Genomic DNA, 19885 nt, shown 5'->3' with positions numbered 1-19885 from the left:
GTCAGTAGGTTTACTAATGGTACCATCAGAAAGTGCTAATAGAGAGCTCTCCATTCAACTCAAAAGACAGTCATGTCTTCAAGAGAAATGTTTGGTGAAAAATGAAAAAAAAACTTGTCTTTACAATTGTCATTTTCTTGATATTTTTTGCGATGTGTGGTATACGATTTAAAAAAACTTCACTCGTGGCTGATCCTTGTCATCCAGATCACACTCGATGATCCTCTGCAGCCTGAAAGCATGTGACCTGCCATCTCGAGCTTTCAGGCTGGAGAAAATCATGTCGTGCAACCTGGTGACTCGGATCAGGTAGTTTTGTTATTATTTTGTTCTATTACAGTGCGAAGGCAAGGAATACAATGACAAATCGGACATCTGGGCACTCGGCTGCATTCTGTAGGAAATGGCTTGTTTACAGAAGACGTTCGAGGGGTCAAATCTGCCCGCCTTGGTCAATAAAATTATGAAGGTAAGAAATTTAAAGGGGTCCACTGTTCATATTTACTGGTGGTTCAGGAAAATAGCATTCCGCGAAGATGACGTCATTGCAGCTGCTGCCCTCTATTTCCCCATCGCTGAATTACAGGCAATGTCGGACAAACATGCGGTTTCGTAATCGATTCAGTCTTTCTAACTAGGGCAGTTAGATTCAATCTGGCACATGTCTGAGTGTTGGAAAAACTACATAATTGTTCTGAATATTTCTCTCTCTGACTCTATGGTATCATTCATGCTAAAAACAATGCAGGGTCAAAGATAATTGACTTTGAAATAAGCTCAAATGCGTAGAAATAAGTGTCGATGTCCGACTGTCACGTGACTAAAACATCATCAATATCTTATGCAAATGACCTTGTGAGATATAAATAGTAACTTCGCGGGATGCTATTTGCTGAAACTAGGTACAGGTATTTTAGTTCCTCCAGACAATACCAGATGTCCCCAGCTACTCAAATGTGTTTCATATGGTTTCTCTGGCCTGGGGTGTCCTAATTGAATAAATTGTTCAACTGCGAGGGTGAGGTGGGGTCTGCCACACCTCATTTTAGGTAAAAAATTTTGGAAATCGGCCAAAATTACCACTCCCACTTTTTAGAAAATAATCCCAATATGCTCCTACTTATCATTGCTGTTTTATGGAAACCAGGGGTAACGACGTAGGTTTGAAGAATTTCGATGAGTGTATCACAATTATTTTTGTGAGATTTCGGTGATGAAAATGCTCAAATCCTTGGCACTGAAGGAGTTCAATTATTTTCATTCACCTTCCAGGGCCAGTTTGCCCCAGTGAAAGGAAACTATTCAGAAGATTTCAAGAACCTGATAAAGGACATGTTAGAACGTGAGCCTGAATACCGACCGTCTGCCAATGAACTCATGTATCGACGGTTGCCAGAGGTAGGGATGATATTTATTTACAAATACAGTGGAACCTCCCTTAGCGGACACCTCTCTATTAAGGACAACCTCTCTATTAAGGACAACCTCTCTATTAACTCTTTCAGTGCCAAGGACGTACATGTACGTCCTAAATATTAAGGTATTTTAGTTCCTCCAGACGACACCAGATGTCCCCAGCTACTCAAATGTGGTTCATATTGTTTCTCTGGCCTGGGGCGTCCAAATTGAATAATTTTTTCGACTGAGAGGGTGGGGTGGGGTTTGCCACCCCTCATTTTAGGTGAAAAATGGTGAAAATCGGCCAAAAATACCACTCCCTCAAAAAAATTTAGAACATAATCCTAGTGTGCCCCTACTTATTACTGCTGTTTTATTGAAACAGGAGGTAAAGACAAAGGTTTTGAAGAATTTTGATGAGTGTATCTCAATTATTTTTGTGAGATTTTGGGTAGTGACAATGCCCAAAAATGCCCAAATCCTGGGCACTGAAAGAGTTAAGGACAGCCTCTCTATTAAGGACAACCTCTATATTAAGGACAACCTCTCTATTAAGGACAACCTCTCTATTTAGGACAACATCTCTATTAAGGACACCCTCTCTATTAAGGACAGCCTCTCTATTAAGGACAGCCTCTCTATTAAGGACAACCTCTCTGTTAAGGACAACCTCTCATCGATCAAGTTTTGAATTAAAATCCGAAGTTTTTGTTTTGAAATTTTGATCAAATTTGACAATATGATATGTCATTATCTAACTCGTACGCCCTACTCTGAGAGCCAAGATTTCAGGTTTTTTACAGGACGGATAGGCAGAGTAGTATATAGAGGGACCCTTACTGCCTTAGCTTCTTAGGGATTTAGGCCTAGCCTAGGCCTTGGAGTAATAAACTATAGGAATCTCTTTTTATTTAGAAAATGTCTACGACTCCTCAACAAAGGAAGATTTATAAGTTCCCTATGGTGAAGGATGTAGCGCTTCTAAAAGAGATTGTAGCCATCAACCCTTTCTGTGAACCGTCAAAGTGGAAAGAAGTGCTTCAGAACTTTAATTTTTATTTCACCGGGGAGGGACAAGAAAAAAAGGATGCAACTGAAAGAGGCATTGTCGATCGATTTGCTGTTCTCCTCACAAAATTCAAGAAGGATGAACTTACATCTGTCAGAGTGTAAGTATTTTCAGGCATGCATTAAACTTATGCATTTCATGAATAGTTGTGCCGACTCGACTATCCCAAAAAAACAATGTTTCTTTAAGCCTATCTAAATATCTACACTGGCTGTCCAAAATGTTACTTAATCTTAGTTTGTAAAGGTCATTGATCTGTCAGTACGATTCCAATACATAAATGTCTTTCTTCTTGAGGTGGTGGTTGGCTAATGAGAACATTGCGCAACATCTCTGCGTGGTGATTGGCTGATTGTCATTTAGGGCCTCTAGTGGTCTTGAAGTCTTCATAGTGTAACCAGAGATATTTTTCTTCAGGAAACTGTCCAGGAGGAGGAAGCAGGTGAAAACCTGATATTAGTCATAATCAGGTAGGCTACTACTCTTCTTTTTGAAGGTGGCACATTTGTCATTTTACTACACCTGCACTTCGAATTTGATTGAGAATTTGGTAACTAACTTGAGAGGAGAAGACTTTTTTGGGACCAGAGGAGTGATAGATTCCCCTGCATTTTGATTGAATATTTGGTAACTAACTTGAGAGAAGAAGACTTTTTTGGGACCAGAGGAGTGATAGATTCCCCTGCATTTTGATTAAATATTTGGTAACTAACTTGAGAGGAGAAGACTTTTTTGGGACCAGAGGAGTGATAGATTCCCCTGCATTTTGATTGAATATTTGGTAACTAACTTGAGAGAAGAAGACTTTTTTGGGACCAGAGGAGTGATAGATTCCCCTGCATTTTGGAACTTTTGTTTTCTATTCCTTGACATATTACCTACACTGTATTTTTTGAAATGTTGGGAAATATGTTATATCTGCATTGCCAAGTCTGCAATCTCTAGAATTTGGAAACAATTGTATTTGAGCCGAATTTGTACTCTTTTTAGGACTACACATTTTTCCTGAAGTGAACACTTCTGAAAATGTCTGAAGATCTAGTCAAGGTCACCGTTTCATTTTCTCTCTTAAATTTCACATCACAATATGTCCACTATCATCACTACATTTGAACATTGTAAGAGTACAATAGAATGAGGCTAGGGGTGAAACGAATTCCTGATTGAACATCTCTTGAGCAATTTCTTTGTCATTGTAGAGGCAGGCTGCATCTGAAAGACCTCGTCCCCAATCACGACCTCGCATCCGACTTCAACTTCATCGAAGTCGAAGATCAAGAAGTGATACCAGAATTGAAGCACCATTACAAGTAAGTTAAACTATGGTTATGCAATTATCAGGCCAGAAAGCTGTTCTGCCCCACCATGGCAAAAGAAGTAACTGACAATCTAGGTCAATCTAGGTCAAACTGAGCTAAGCTTACCAGGCTTATCAGGGAGGTTTGTCATTACATTCAAAAGCACAGGTTGTTTATGTTTTTCCTCATTTTCTCGAAAAGTAATAAATGTCAGTTACTAGTACTTCCTTTGGCCATGGTGGGGCAGTGTTGTTCATGACTACACTGCAGCAAGAATATCAGGAATGTCAAGTGTTGGTGTAGTGATGGTGTTACCATGGTGAAGGTAGGTGTAGCACCAACACCTTACACTTTCTCAACTCCATGACTTCACCTCACCCATTCTATACTGCTTTATGAGTTCAGTACTTATAAGATTACAACAATCCTTGCAAAATGATGATCACAGATTTTGGCGGCTTCAAACCATGAACTTCATTGTTGATTTCCAATAATTTGTTGATTTTAACAATAACTTTGTTTTTGTATTTTAAGGACACGTAGTGGGCCTGAATTACCGATAGACGATTTCCTTCCCGATCTTGGTGGAGATGTTGATGCACCTGATTCTGAGGTAAGTGGGATGAGCACACCTGGTTAGAAAAACTGAGTGAAGATTTTGAAGTCAAATGAGTACTCACTGTATGCAGTAGCACTGCTGGAATTTCTATACCCTCATGTGCCACATTTCCTTGGCCTATCAGCATTGAGCAGTACTTGTAACAATGCTTTTTGCTGATCATTCTTTCTTTTAAACATATTTCAGTTGTCCACTCGGGCATCTAGACGCCAGGAAAGCTCTATCCCCACTGCTACGACTTCTGGTCAGACATCTAGATCTAGACGTCAAGCAAGCTCCCTCTTCACTGATACTAATAGTTCAACCATGGACCTTGCTGCTAGCACGCCAGCTGGAGGCGAAGTAGTGGTGAGTATAAGTGTACTGAATATGATCTGAAGTAGCACCACATGTGCAGCGGGGTTTTTTCAGCACCAGTACTATGTATCACTATCAGTCCCCAACCTGGTTACAGGCGTAAATCTCAGTTCTAGTGACCATGACTCACCAGGTTGTTTCTGATGCATAGTATTACATACAATGGATGTGCTGATGTACTTCATGTATGAGAACCTCACCTTTGCTAGTTGAGATGGCTATGGTAGGCAATAATAATATATGAGTCAATATTAACACTGTCTGTTGGTCTTGTTCTCTTCATTTAGTTGGTCCACAGGTAAGCCCATGATCTATGGACCATTTCAATTTAAACCATTTTGAAATAGATTTTAGGATGTCCTTAGGTCACATTACCAACATACTGTGTCTGTGGGTTTTAGCCGGTGCTCGGTATGTCACTTTACATAGGCCTATTACAGGTGTAGCCGATAGGGTTGACCTTTCACAGCACGTATTATATCAATTACTCACGCAAACACCTGTTGTAAATGAAAACCATGATATTACTATTACTATAAATGCAGGGACAGACAGGGAGTAAATGGCACAGATCTGTAGTGCCAAAGGCCTACATTCCCTGAAAGATTAACATAACAAAGCCCCATAGGCCTAGAAGGAATAACTATATTAGAATAACTAGGCCTAGACCCTTTAACCCCTTAATACATGGTAACACATTTCCCCCCAACAAGAAAATTTCTCCCGAAATTTAGTGAAATTAAGTGCAGCAGTGAAAATGAATGAAATGGATGAAGAGATGATGGACAACACCGGACAAAGACAAGCAGCATCAGTTTGGAATTCCGTTACAACCACAATTATTGTTAATATGGCTGAGAAGTTCCAACCCTGATTAAAGCACATATGACGTACATTTACGTGCTCTTATTAGCACATATTGTACCTAACAAACCAACATCAACAACTAGATATTCATAATCTGTACGACGTACTCTTTTTAGCACTCACAGTACTGAAATGAACAAATTGGAAATCAACAGAAGAAAATATTGAAATTCTTCTATCTCTCAAAATCAATTGGTGGTCTGGAGCGAAAAATACAATGAATTATAATTAATTCAAAGACCCACAACCCACCAAATGACCACTTACAATCTGGCTATGATAATAGTCGAATCGCAGCATCCAAGGCGATTGAATTGGCCTTGAATACTGGATCCTGTAGAATCTCACGAAGCATCGAAATTTTTAACTGCCAATCTGGAACAGACACTTGACCAGACATCACCCAATCACCAGATGTCGTCCAAGCTGGCTGACGTCTTGTACGCTGAGGACGGGCTGGTCTGACAGGCAATGGTGATGATCTGGCAGAAGACCGAGAAGAATCAGACAAGGAACTGTCATCAGTCTCATCGTCAGAACTCTCAACCACCTTCGTGTAAGGCAAAGCCGGCGTAGGCTGATCCACCTCAGATTCACCCTTATTACTCAAAGACCTGTGGGGTCTAGGAACAGGTTTCACTGTTGATGGAGAATCAACCGCCAACTCGGCTGCTGGAGAATAGGAAAGTTCCACGCCAGAGACTGGCAATAGCAGATTCCGGTGGAGAGTTTTCTTCACCCCTGAATCGGAAGATACAATGAAGACAGGAATCTCCGAATTCGGTTGCTCTAAAATCGTGAACAAGTCATCTTCCCACTTGTTCGCAAGCTTATGTTTGCCACGATCACCAAGTCTACGAACCAGAACCCTATCGCCAACCTGCAAGACAGCACCTCTCACCCTAAGGTCGTAATTGCGCTTCTGTCTAACTCGAGAAGCCTCCATCTCCTTCTGAGCCAAGGAGTAAGCACCTGCAAGACGTGAACGAAGGTCATCCACAAACTTGACCTTGGAGGTAGAAGAAGACGAAGAAAGAAGAGTCCCAAAGGTAACATCAGCAGGGAGACGGGGCTCGCGGCCAAACAATAGATAAAAGGGAGAAAATCCAGTAGAGTCATGGCAAGAGCTGTTGTAAGCATGAACCATACTAGGGACAAACTTTTTCCAATCCTTTTTACTCTGAGAAGGGAGTGTACCGAGCATATTCAACAACGTGCGGTTGAACCTTTCGCACAAACCGTTGCCCATGGGATGGTATGGAGTGGTTCGGGACTTTGAAATATTCATTATCTTACACAACTCCTGAATGACCTTGCCCTCAAAATTTCGCCCTTGATCACTATGGAGGCGTTCAGGAATTCCATAATGCACAATATAGTTATCAAACAGCACTCTGGCTGTGGTAGTCGCAGTTTGACTCCTAGTCGGTATGGCCTGAGCATACTTGGAAAAATGATCCGTTATGACTAAGATGTTCTCATAGCCATGAGAAGGTTCCAAGGACAAGAAGTCCATGCAAACTAACTGCATTGGTGCAGTTGTGGTGATGTTCACCAGAGGTGCACGCTCAGGCAAGTGAGGCGACTTCCGCCGAATACAAGAAAGACAATTATGAACGTAACGCTCGACATCTGAAGTCATACCAGGCCAATAAAACCTACGTTTAATAAAATCTGTTGTCCGATCACGACCGAGATGACCCAAATGGTCATGAAACCCTTCTATGACTTGTGAACGAAATGCAGATGGAACGATGATTTGTTGATATGGTTGGTCATTGATGATAGTATTGCGACAAAGCAAACCATCAACAAGAGACAGATTAGACCAAAAGCGACATAAACGAGATAAGTCTTTGTCCTGAACATCGGATAAAAGACTTTTGCTTGGACATTTATCAGACTCGACCCAAGAAATTAACCTACTCAAAGTTGCATCAGCTCGCTGCTCTGCTCGCAGATCAACTTTAGGCCAAGGGGAATCCTCACAATTCATAGTCAAGTCTGGTATAGAAAGACAAAGTGAATCAACAAACCCATCAACATGTGATGACTGACAAATAGCCTGAACACTCTCGGACTCAACCTTTTCCCAAGGGATTCGAGAGAGGCTATCGGCATCGACATTTGATGTTCCAGGTACGTACGAAATATCAAAATCAAAACAAGAGAGTTCAGCCAGCCAGCGATGCCCAGTGGCATCCAACTTGGCCGATGTAAGAACGTAGGTCAAAGGATTGTTATCAGTTTTCACTGAGAACCGATGACCGTATAGATAGTCATAAAATTTCTCAGTAACGGCCCATTTGAGGGCGAGAAACTCAAGCTTATACGCTGAATAATTCTTCTCAGCCTTGTTAAGACTACGGCTAGCAAAAGAAATGACACGCCGATGACCATCCTGAACCTGATATAAAATAGCTCCAAGCCCCGTAGAGGACGCATCTGTATGGAGTTCAAAAGGGAGGGAAAAGTCAGCAAAGCCAAGAACTGGAGAGTTTGATAAAATCGACTTCATGTTGTCGAAGGCCGACTGCTGCTCCTCTCCCCAATAAAAAGGAGTACAAACAGGTTTCTTGGCTCCCTTCTTGGTCTTAGTGCCAGTAGGAGGAAGAAGATCATTCAATGGACGGACTAAGGACGAAAATCCCTTGACGAAACGTCTATAATACCCCGCAAAACCAAGAAACCTTCGAACGTCCTCTGACCTCTGAGGAACAGGCCAGGAGGCAATGGCCTCAATCTTATCGTTGTCAGGCTCAATGCCAGACGCCGAAACAGAATGACCCAAATATTTAATATTCTCCATAAGAAATGAGCACTTAGAAGATTTGAGTTTCAAACCGCACTCCCTCAAACGGGTAAAAACATGCTCTAAGCGCTCCAGATGCTCCTCTATGGACCTTGAAAAGATGACGATGTCGTCCAAATAGATAAGGCATTCACGCAGATGAATATCCTGAAGGCAACGCTCCATCATACGTTGAAAAGTGCTGGGTGCATTGCACAAGCCAAATGGAAGAACATTAAATTCATAAAACCCAAGATTTCCAGCCGTGAACGCCGTCCTTTCCTTATGACTTTTATCAAGTTCACATTGCCAATATCCACAACGGAGATCAAGAGAGGTAAAATACTTGGCACCAGATAAACAATCAAGAGTCTCATCGAGACGAGGCAAGGCGTAAGAGTCCCGGATGGTACGGCGGTTAAGCTGACGAAAATCCACACATAGGCGGAGACTCTTGTCCTTTTTACGCACCAGGACCATGTTGGAAGCCCAAGGACTCTTAGAGTGCCTGATGACACCTGCCTGCAACATTTGGTCCAGATGTGACCTCACTTCATCAAACATGGAAGGTGGAATACGACGAAAACGTTGTTTAAAAGGGATTGTGTCATTTAACTCAATGCGATGGGTGACTAGATTGGACCGACCAAGATCAGTGTTTGATAAAGAAAAGACATCAGAATACTTCATCACCAAGGAACGCAAGTCAGACTGAATAGTATCTGCTGAAATGTGTGACAAGTCAATGGCTTGTAGCAACTGGTTTTGATGTTCAGTGTAAGGTGAAGCCTGGACTACACTATCATTCACCAAATTCAAAGACTGAATAATTGAAGGTTGATAATCTGAAGGAATACAAACAGAAGGATCTAATGGATCACGCTCCGACACAGACTCTCCCCGAACTAGACGACATAGGACAGTACGTCCAGGAATCGTGACAGCTTTCCTACTGTGGTTATAGACACAACAACCAACCCTTTCCTTTTTGTGTCCATCAAGACCAAGAAAGGTGGGTACAATTATAACATCACCAGGCAATCGGGCACCAGGAATAGCCTCAGCCATCACCGAAGTTTCACCAAGAAGACGACCATGGGTGCTACAGAAACCAGAGACCCTGGCCTGAGTATCTGGAGGCAAAGTGACAGGACTCAAAGTCACAACATTTCCAACAATAGCATTACGGGAAGTGACCAAAGCGGAAATCGCAAGTTTCCAGGGCTTAGGCAAGCTTAACCCAGGATCAAAATTACAAAGTGAAAGGATGTTGGTGCCAACCAAAACAGGAACCTTGAAATTGTAAGTGGTATCTGGAACGACCAGCAAAGGTATGTCAAAGTAACGATCAGAAAAAGGACGTTTCACTCTAACCTCTATGTATCCATGGTAAGGAAGTCGTGCACCATTAGCACCGCGAACTTGTAACAGGTTGTCTAAGGAATGCAAGGGAAGATCAGCGAACTGATTTTGATACGCTGAAACAGAAATTGTGCTGACCATAGAACCAGTGTCTAAAAGACAAGTGAAGATCTTGTCTTCAATAGAAATATGTGACTCGTTAGAGTTGCCAACAAGTTTTGATGGAAGTTTTTTAGCCTTACTGATAGGACCCGGAATGGGACGCCGAGTTTTGACAACAGGAGGCGGAGACCTTTTACGTGGTTTGGGACTGGTTGACTTCAAAGAAGAACGACTTTCACGCAGAGGAAAGGGACCATCAGAAACATGGCAACCAAAGGGAGGTCCCTCTACTCTGGTGCCTTCGAGTTTGTCGAAGCCTGGATTTGGGGTTTTGAAACTAGGGGTTTGGTACATTTCCTTTTATAATGGCCTTTCTCCCCACAGTTGAAGCAAGTAACATTTTGTAACCGCCTGTAAGTCAATGACTTCACCTGGGTGGCCAATTGATCCACCTTCTCTGCCAATGATGAGGACTCAGGCACTGTCACTTGCTGAGACTGAACAGAAGTGACACTAGAAGATTTAGACATAGAGACTGAAGTTGGTTGAGGTACAGAAAATTCCACTTCAAGAATACGAGCCTTTCTGACAAGTGCCTCGTAGGCATGCCCGTCATCATAGGAATGACGAAGGCCAAGGCGTACACGCTCATCTCGGATACCTGACCAGAACTTGGTCCGGAGCATGTCGGCCTTGGAATTGGAAATGTCAGATTGCTCTGACAGAGTTGTCAATATGTCTTCAAGACGACAACTCCAGGAGGCTATATTTTCCTCGGTCGACTGCCGAGCAGAATAAAACTGCTCCAATAACCTCTCACTAGGTAACACATTGCCAAACACAATGTTGAATTTAGTGAGGAGGTTTGAAATAGTGACATCCTCACCCATGTTCATAAGAACATCAGAAGCTGGAGAACGCAAGGACTGGCGAATGGCCTGCAGAACAATGAATTCCGACTCCGATCTCTGGAGGCAACGAACCTCATACCGCCATTGGTTAAAAGACACTGTATTCTTGGACTGAGTACCCGAAAATGTTGCAATTCTTGGTTTAGTTAGGTACATGGCTTGCCCAGAGGTACTAACACGAATTGGTTGCCTATCAGCAGAAGGAATCCTAGAACCCTGACCTGAAGAAAGCAACATGCCCTGATCAATGATAGGACCAGACAAAGCACTATGTCTCATTACTGAAGAAGGAATAACAGTAGATGAACTTGATAAACCAGCACCATGTTGATCTATAGTTGATGATGAGGCGCGGTGCCTGAGGAATGGACTATTAGGATCATCAACCATTGGCTCGGAATAAGTCAATTTCTTTCTAAAATTATTGGGACAAAACCCTTGAACAGCGGAAGAAGTCACAGAATGAGGTACAATATTCGAAGGAGTAGGAGTGGGCATTGATCTACCCAAATTGAAGTCAGGCGGTGGCATATTAGAATACGATGTTCTAACAGCATGAAAACCAGTTCGCTGAAGTGAAGGAGGAATCACAGTGGGAGAAACCAGAGTGACACCTAATCCTGACGTAGAATGAGTAGAGGCTGACCTGCCCAAGTCAGCGTGTGCTGTGGAAAACATTGGACTAGACACGGACCTACTTAAATCCGGTGAAGGGGAAAACATGGAACCATGTGAAGATTGGCTGGGGCGACCAGAACCAATCACACCAGGATTTGGTGAAGTCTTATCAAATTGAACCCTCCGTGGGTCTTGCCTATGGCCAAAAACACAGCCCTCCTCCAATGAGGGATAGGCTGAAGTCTCAAGAGGAGTACTGAATTGAGTATGTGCTATTGAATTATCCTGGTTGCTGTAAGAGAAGGAGGGATCCTTTGCTATTTCAAGGCACAGTTTTTGCTTCATTTTAGGACTCAGGCCTCTCAATTGGCTGATCAAACCTTGAACCTCAGACTCATCTATGGATTCTATGTCCACACAGGTGGAGTCCTCCATTTTTAACGACATGACGGACAGATGACGACGAACAATGTAGGTTGAAGAACAGAATCCTAATGTAGGATGTACTAAAATATGTCAATTAACGGACTTTTAATGTATAATATGACGGACTGTTGTTTTAGTATAATAATAATATGAGATATAGAATTCTCCCTTATTTTATCTCATATATACATGATGGACTGACACTGACTGCAAATGACTGAAAAATATGACAGACAAACAACAAGCATATGACTAATGGAGGATTAACCACATAATTTTGAATGAATGAATAATGCAAACAATAATAAATGGATGATTAATCGAAAAATGAATGAATTGAAAATGAATGAATGGGTGAAATGAAATGCAAAATAAAGCCTATATGAAATAAACACACCCCGTAACCAGTAATTTATTTTCCCCAGACTCTGATACCAGAGCACAAGAATTAACTAGAGTTTAACCTGAACTCAAAGTGAAAACCAGAATTCAAAACCAGAATTCCTAACTAAAAGAGTTGATGGTCAAATGTGTTGCCCAAGGACGTAAACACCAAAATACCGATCACAGGTAGTGCATCATCCACAAAAGAGCAATACAAATAAAATAAAATACCAAGTAATGAAATCAGATTACATACATGTAAGGTAATTCTAAATACATTTTACAGGCAGTGATTTGTAACTGAATAAAATGCACAGAATAAGATGTACATGTTTCACATGCTACCAGAACTGTTCACACTAACAAAATCAAAACACAACAGTCACAGAGCCAGTTGATCACAATAATTATTCAATCCAAAATGAAGCGAAAGTATTCCATTACGACGCGAAAGTATTCTAGCGCAACGCGAAAACGTACAGAATAGGGTTAAACAAACAGCGCTGAAGGATCCAGAATGAAATTTTAATCGTATACGAATTATCTCACAGCCGTCGACGTAGTGGCCATCTCGATGTCAGCTTGGAGTGGTTTCTTACAGGTGGTATGGGGCGTGTCAGCTTGGGTGCGTGAGATCTCGGTGGAACCTCCAAATGTAGCCGATAGGGTTGACCTTTCACAGCACGTATTATATCAATTACTCACGCAAACACCTGTTGTAAATGAAAACCATGATATTACTATTACTATAAATGCAGGGACAGACAGGGAGTAAATGGCACAGATCTGTAGTGCCAAAGGCCTACATTCCCTGAAAGATTAACATAACAAAGCCCCATAGGCCTAGAAGGAATAACTATATTAGAATAACTAGGCCTAGACCCTTTAACCCCTTAATACATGGTAACACAGGTAAAACAGGTCTTTTGTACAGGCGACCCGAAACCGGCTAAAACCCGCAGACACAGTATCTATGTATCATTGTATGATACATGTATTGTGTATATCCTGATTCCTGATGATAATCTCTGAAGCATGCAGTATCTTCAACATGTTCAAGTTAAATAATTCTATCCGATCATTCTATGACACTGACAGGATGCTATGATTCATTTTCTTCCTGGCAGACTTTGCACAGTAGCAAATAAATTTGGCATAAATCTCTGTTTCAGCTGGAGATGAGAGATTTTGCCGGTGGCCCAGAGATAGAGATGGATGACACTGTTGTGATAGCTGAACAGGTATGGAATTGAGAATACCTCATTTTTTGGCCCACCTGTGAGCCTTTACAAGGACACACTATAAATAATATCGTCCGTCAACGTTTATAGGCATGGGTGGCATGTTTCGTTTCCGCTGAAGCAATTGAAGTGAAACTTGGTACACATACACATTCCTTGGTGACCGCTACTCAGACACGGAAAATGACCTCATATGATTCACCTTCTGGCCACCAGGGGCCAAAGGTCCAGGAAGTACCTGTTGGTGTTTTTATTCTGGCCAATTTGTCACTGAGAAAGCATGCAGGTCAGCTTTAAAGGATGTGCTTGAGGTGATCTTGATGAGACAATTTGTAAGATGACTGTTATTGTTTCGTTTACTCAGACAGAGTGAACTGAACACTAAAAGTTGAATAATGTTTAACATTTCTCTGATGAGACGTGTTTCTTGCCTTGCAGCACCATCCAAGAACAGCAACAGAAAACATTCGTGTTATTCAAGATATGGAATATATGGAAAGTATGATTGTACATGGTGAAAAGGTAAGATGCAAATCCATGATTATCAGCTATTACCCCTCTATACCCAAAATGCTCTACCAGCTATTGTTGTCGGAGCGTTGTGGCATTGTTAATGAGGAAGGTTCCTTTAAAAGTGGGATTGGTCTGATATTCAGTATGGTGACAAATCAGAAAATTGTTTCTAAGGGACTTCAGGCAAGCAATGTACTCCGCAGAGATTCAGCCCGTAGAGAGGGGGGGGGGGTCTCTCTGCCTCCAATATCTGCATTAGACAAGAACGTTGGCGATTAGACCTAATTGAATTGGTCGAAATATGCGAGCGATTATTTTCCAGTGTTGTTTCATTTCTATTATTCCACACAGTTTCTTGACCCTATGAAATGTTCAATTTCAGGCCAATTGAAGAAGGGTTGCTCGCCTAAACCTCCAGATTGCACGCACTGAAAGGAGGGCAAGGAGAAGAACTACGTCAGGTTAGTAATGCTAATTTGCCATTCTGCCTAACTCCTCACATTATTCTGACTAACTCCTCACATCATTCTGCCTAACTCCTCACATCATTCTGCCTAACTCCTCACATAATTCTGCCTAACTCCTCACATAATTCTTCGTCTGCTTACTCCTCACTACGTTCTGACAGGACCAATCGCTGAGCCCGTCCAATCTTGGCGCTGAATTGTTTGCGACCAATCAGAAGACGCTGACTGAGACTTCAAAAGCACGATAATAACAATCAAAGAGAAAACGGGGTCAGACTTCAAAAGAATTTTGCCGCCGCTCGGTTTGATCATGGTTTGATTGGCAGGTCATGGTACATTGTAACAGATATCGTGATATGATTGGCTGGTCCAGTGTGACTCCTCAGAATCTCAACCAACGCTCCTCCAAATGTGTACACGTTGAAAATGCTATCGACCGCTTGCTTATGTGAAGGTTAGAAGAGGACGCGACCAATGCAAGCCTGAAATCAGTAAAGATGGAATCTGGAAATCAGGAATCAATTATTTAGAATTTCACATGCACTTGAACTTAAAACTGGTGTACTTCACACCGTTTGATAGGTATCGACAGCTGGTTCGGCCAAGTTTAGCCCCCTGTTTGATCCAGTTGACTGGCTTGGTGAAGTCCTTGTTGGAGAACGACATGGATTTGTCACTGAGAAACAATTTTTTGGGGTCCTTCAGATATTGCATTATATTCAGAGAAGTGATTAACCAACTTTTCATTTGACCTCTTGTCCTCACTCCACAGTTAGCACCTGGATCAGGAAGAGTATTGATTTAAATCTCAAGAGTTGACTGTGTTTTCTTGTGCTTCAGCTGACAGAAAAGAGGCTTGCAGAACTGGGCCCAGAACCAGATGAGGAGGGATGTATCCAGGTGAAATTTGTGTGCCCTGAAACGAATTTAACGAGGCAATTCCGGGAAACGGATACTGTCCTGGTATGTGACAACTTTCTCTCTCGTCTCTCAGAACCCAGCCGTGTTGCTTCTTGATAGCGGATAAAAAAGAGGTGGAACTTACCACTAGTGTCATTCAATAACTTTGTTGCCAAAAACTTCATTTGTGTGTGTTTGTGGTGTGCATAGCCCTGAATGAATGAATTGATATCATGAATGAGAAAATGGATGAGATATTTCAATTTGTATTTCCTCACCAGAAGGCCTGACTATCTCAGCGTCAACCATATTGGTAAAATCCTGTTTGAAACGGGAACTTTCACCTGGGTCTACAGAAATGCACAGTCATCATCACTTGCAGCACTGTGTGTTCTGCGTCTGCCTCGCCATTTATGGGTATATTTTCTCTTTTCAGAGCTTGTTCTATTTTGTTGAGGGAACGAGCAAGGTTCAGGGCTGTGAACTTATGTTAGCTTGCGAAAAGCTGAAGCGGGATCAGCTCTCCCTGAAGGAGGTTGGGAGAACATCAAACACCATACTGCACATAAAAGATGATGATGATCTCCAATTGTCTTCAGTAAGTTTATTTCATTTGTTGATCTCGGTCTCTTTATGTATGATGTCTATAAAAAAGCCCTCTGTATGCATTCTTGGCACAGATGTTGATTTAGGGTAAGTCGGGATTGGCAGAGAACTACCCTTGGCCTAGTGAATAAAAGCCCAAGCCTAAGCTTACCTACACTCCTTTAAGCAGTGGCTACATTCAAACGCCAGTCTTTTCTTATTCCGCCACTGCTAGTTTTCATTGATTTCCCGGTCGCTGGACCAGTCTCAGCCTGGTTCCACTTGCCACCGTCAGATGCAACCACTACATGGTAGTATCTTTGTGACAGTTGCCTCAACCATGATCAATGTTGAACCAGGTTGTGGAGGATTGAAAGAACAGAATCACTTGCATACTTCTTTCCTAAAGAGCCACCTGGCAATGAACTCATTGAAAGCAGCATACTCACCTGATGAGTAATAGAGCCCTATATAAATACCCCGTGTTAGTAATCTATTTTTAAAGCTGATCCATTCTTCTACTTCTAGGATGTCATTCTACTTATTCTAGGATCTGGAATCTTTGGATGATGAGGAAATGGACAAAAATGAAGAGGAGATTGAATCTACTGCTACTGGTTCAGTTTGCACAAAAACCTGTAAGTTTTCTTTCAATTTAATTTCAACAATTTCAGTTGCTACTGGTGTGTAGAGAATGCCGATTCTATCCCGAGTTACATGGCCATTGTAAGTCATTGGCAGTCCATTTAGCTTAATGGCATATCACAGAATCCCCAATCTCATTCAGGTCTTGTTGAGGCCACTGAAAAACCCTGATCTCTTTAAGGATGTCCTTGTCTATTGACAATTTAGAGTTGGCAATTTCTTTGATTAACTTACTCTATCACTTCAGGTCTTGGAGATCTACAAAGTGCAGCTATGGAGATAAAAACCTTCATTCGAGTTGGTGTGGAAAAGAACATGTTCATCAGCCGTGAGTCGATCTTAAACCTGATGGACTATTATAGGAGTGATGACCAACTGACTTTCCATCGAATCAATGTGACGTTCGAAGGAGAAAACATTGCAGAGGATATGGATGGCTTGTCCTGAGAGATGTTGACGTGTTTTCTCAAGGCTGCCCTCTCAAAGTATTTTGAGGGGAGTGATGCTAAGGGCCCAAAAGTGGACCATGATGTGATGGACACTGATGTTTTCTCCATCATTGGGAAAATCATCAGCCACGCTTACGTGTTGTTGGGGTACTTCCCAATGAGCCTATGCAAGGCATCATTGTGTGCCCTGTTTGACCGGAATGTGGACTCGGAGATAATCACAAGTTCTTTCTTAAAGCTCTTGCCTCCTCTTGAGAGAGACTATGAATACAACACTCAAAGATCCGATCACGCTCAAGGTGAATGCAAACAGATTGCGATGCATGTCAATATTTCCCATCGGCACTAAATAATATTTTTTTCTTTTGCCAAAAGGAAGAGTAAATGATTTTCACCAAAATGTGTTGCAACAATGGTAAGATAATAGGAGATGACATGGTGTTTAACTCCCATATTCCCTTCATAATATGGCTAAAAGTCAAATATTAGAGTTAAACACCTTGTATAATCTGCTTATATCTAATTACTCTTGTAAATCATTTTGGTTATGATCATTTACTTTTCCTTTTGACCATGTGGACAAACAAACAAAGTGATTTTTTAGTGCAAATGACACATTTAAACATGTTAAATGAGTAAAAATGGGAGGATTAACTTAAGAGAAATGCATGTATACAATGTATGGGAAAATGTACATGAAATGGAAAAATGCAGTTTTCTCAAAATTTTACCAACATATTTTTTTAATTCTTTCTGTTTTTGAAACTATATGATATTGGCTACAATGTGGTACAGGTTTCATCTCAATGCAATTTAAAAAAAAACCTAATTGAAAGTTAAGGAACACTGTGTCACTAGACTCAATAATTCATATGGGAGGGGCAGCACTACCCACTAGTCCACCCGACTGAACAACCTCGCGATTTTACTGGCTGTGAGTGGCCTTGGCTCGCTGCCAATCTGTTGTTGGGGTCACGAGACCAAACGCAGGAATACTGGTGCAGTTGTTCAGTTGGGTGGACAAGTGGTTACCCCCCCCCCCCCCTCCTGACCTAATGCAATATTCTTGTTAAACATTTTCAGAAACGTGATAGGATGTTTCAACTTGATATTGATTTATACATACAAAACTTGTATCGTTTAATACCTACTTTAAAGTCAATGGACTGGTTGTGCAATCATATCATGAACATTGTGATACAGTAGAACTCGCGTAAGTCGCCACCCTTGGGACTTAGATGTTGATGATGACTTACAGGTAGGACAAGTAAAATAACTCATCATTTTGATGGCTTACATAACTCGTCACAATGACGGCTTACATAACTCGTCACAATGATGGCTTACATAACTCGTCACAATGACGGCTTACATAACTAGTCACAATGATGGCTTACATAACTCGTCACAATGACGGCTTACATAACTCGTCACAATGATGGCTTACATAACTCGTCACAATGACGGCTTACATAACTAGTCACAATGATGGCTTACATAACTCGTCACAATGACGGCTTACATAACTCGTCACAATGACGGCTTACATAACTCGTCACAATGACGGCTTACATAACTCGTCACAATGACGGCTTACATAACTCGTCACAATGACAGCTTACATAACTCGTCACAATGACGGCTTACATAACTCGTCACAATGACGACTTACATAACTCGTCACAATGACGGCTCACATAACTCGTCACAATGATGGCTCACATAACTCGTCACAATGATGGCTTACATAACTCGTCACAATGATGGCTTACATAACTCGTCACAATGATGACTTACATAACTCGTCACAATGACGGCTTACATAACTCGTCACAATGACGGCTTACATAACTCGTCACAATGATGGCTTACATAACTCGTCACAATGACGGCTTACATAACTCGTCACAATGACGGCTTACATAACTCGTCACAATGACGGCTTACATAACTCGTCACAATGATGGCTTACATAACTCGTCACAATGATGACTTACATAACTCGTCACAATGACGGCTTACATAACTCGTCACAATGACGGCTTACATAACTCGTCACAATGACGGCTTACATAACTCGTCACAATGACGGCTTACATAACTCGTCACAATGACGGCTTACATAACTCGTCACAATGACAGCTTACATAACTCGTCACAATGACGGCTTACATAACTCGTCACAATGACGGCTTACATAACTCGTCACAATGATGGCTTACATAACTCGTCACAATGACGGCTTACATAACTCGTCACAATGACGGCTTACATAACTCGCCACAATGATGGCTTACATAACTCGTCACAATGACGGCTTACATAACTCGTCACAATGACGGCTTGCATAACTCGTCACAATGATGGCTTACATAACTCGTCACAATGACGGCTTGCATAACTCGTCACAATGATGGCTTACATAACTCGTCACAATGACGGCTTACATAACTCGTCACAATGACGGCTTGCATAACTCGTCACAATGATGGCTTACATAACTCGTCACAATGATGGCTTACATAACTCGTCACAATGATGGCTTACATAACTCGTCACAATGATGGCTTACATAACTCATCACAATGACGACTTACATAACTCGTCAGTGACGACTTGTAACTGTATCCGTACATTTTTAATACACGTGGATCGTCATTTGATCTATTGGCTGAACAAAGACGCACGTCCCGCGGTGACGAGTTACCGGTGTAATTGTACATTCATTTCTATTACAAGGGACTGTAAGATTGGTGCCGACTTTCTACATTCTTTGCTACACCATTTTGGCATGATTTTTTGGCAAAAATACCAGCATTACTTGTTCAAAAATGAGTTTTATCAAATTTCCAGGAGCGCACACTGTTCTCTGTGATTTAATGA

General features: G+C 41.6%; 1 protein-coding gene across 3 annotated transcripts in view; it reads left to right on the top strand.

Annotated features, from left to right (window-relative positions):
- The first annotated feature begins 402 nt into the window (after nucleotides 1-402).
- The window catches only part of LOC135498613 (uncharacterized), a 34761-nt gene continuing 15278 nt past the window's right edge, over nucleotides 403-19885 (top strand). The window contains exons 1-9 of one of the 3 annotated variants that reach the window (XM_064788949.1): nucleotides 403-469; nucleotides 1273-1398; nucleotides 3667-3777; nucleotides 4300-4378; nucleotides 4571-4732; nucleotides 13882-13965; nucleotides 14339-14417; nucleotides 15264-15386; nucleotides 15760-15921. In XM_064788949.1, coding sequence (XP_064645019.1) covers nucleotides 1370-1398; nucleotides 3667-3777; nucleotides 4300-4378; nucleotides 4571-4732; nucleotides 13882-13965; nucleotides 14339-14347 — 474 coding nt within the window. In that variant the 5' untranslated portion in view covers nucleotides 403-469; nucleotides 1273-1369 and the 3' untranslated portion in view covers nucleotides 14348-14417; nucleotides 15264-15386; nucleotides 15760-15921. Of the gene's footprint in view, nucleotides 470-1272; nucleotides 1399-3666; nucleotides 3778-4299; nucleotides 4379-4570; nucleotides 4733-13881; nucleotides 13966-14336; nucleotides 14418-15263; nucleotides 15387-15759; nucleotides 15922-16458; nucleotides 16547-16800; nucleotides 17731-19885 lie in introns of those variants that run through there. The other 2 variants (XM_064788950.1, XM_064788948.1) reach the window with 2 other exon arrangements.

This window comes from Lineus longissimus, chromosome 14 (assembly GCF_910592395.1).
Source record: "Lineus longissimus chromosome 14, tnLinLong1.2, whole genome shotgun sequence".
NCBI classification, from domain to species: domain Eukaryota; kingdom Metazoa; phylum Nemertea; class Pilidiophora; order Heteronemertea; family Lineidae; genus Lineus; species Lineus longissimus.
The sequence above is the reverse complement of the archived record's forward strand: the minus strand, read 5'-3'. Positions and strand labels throughout refer to the sequence as shown.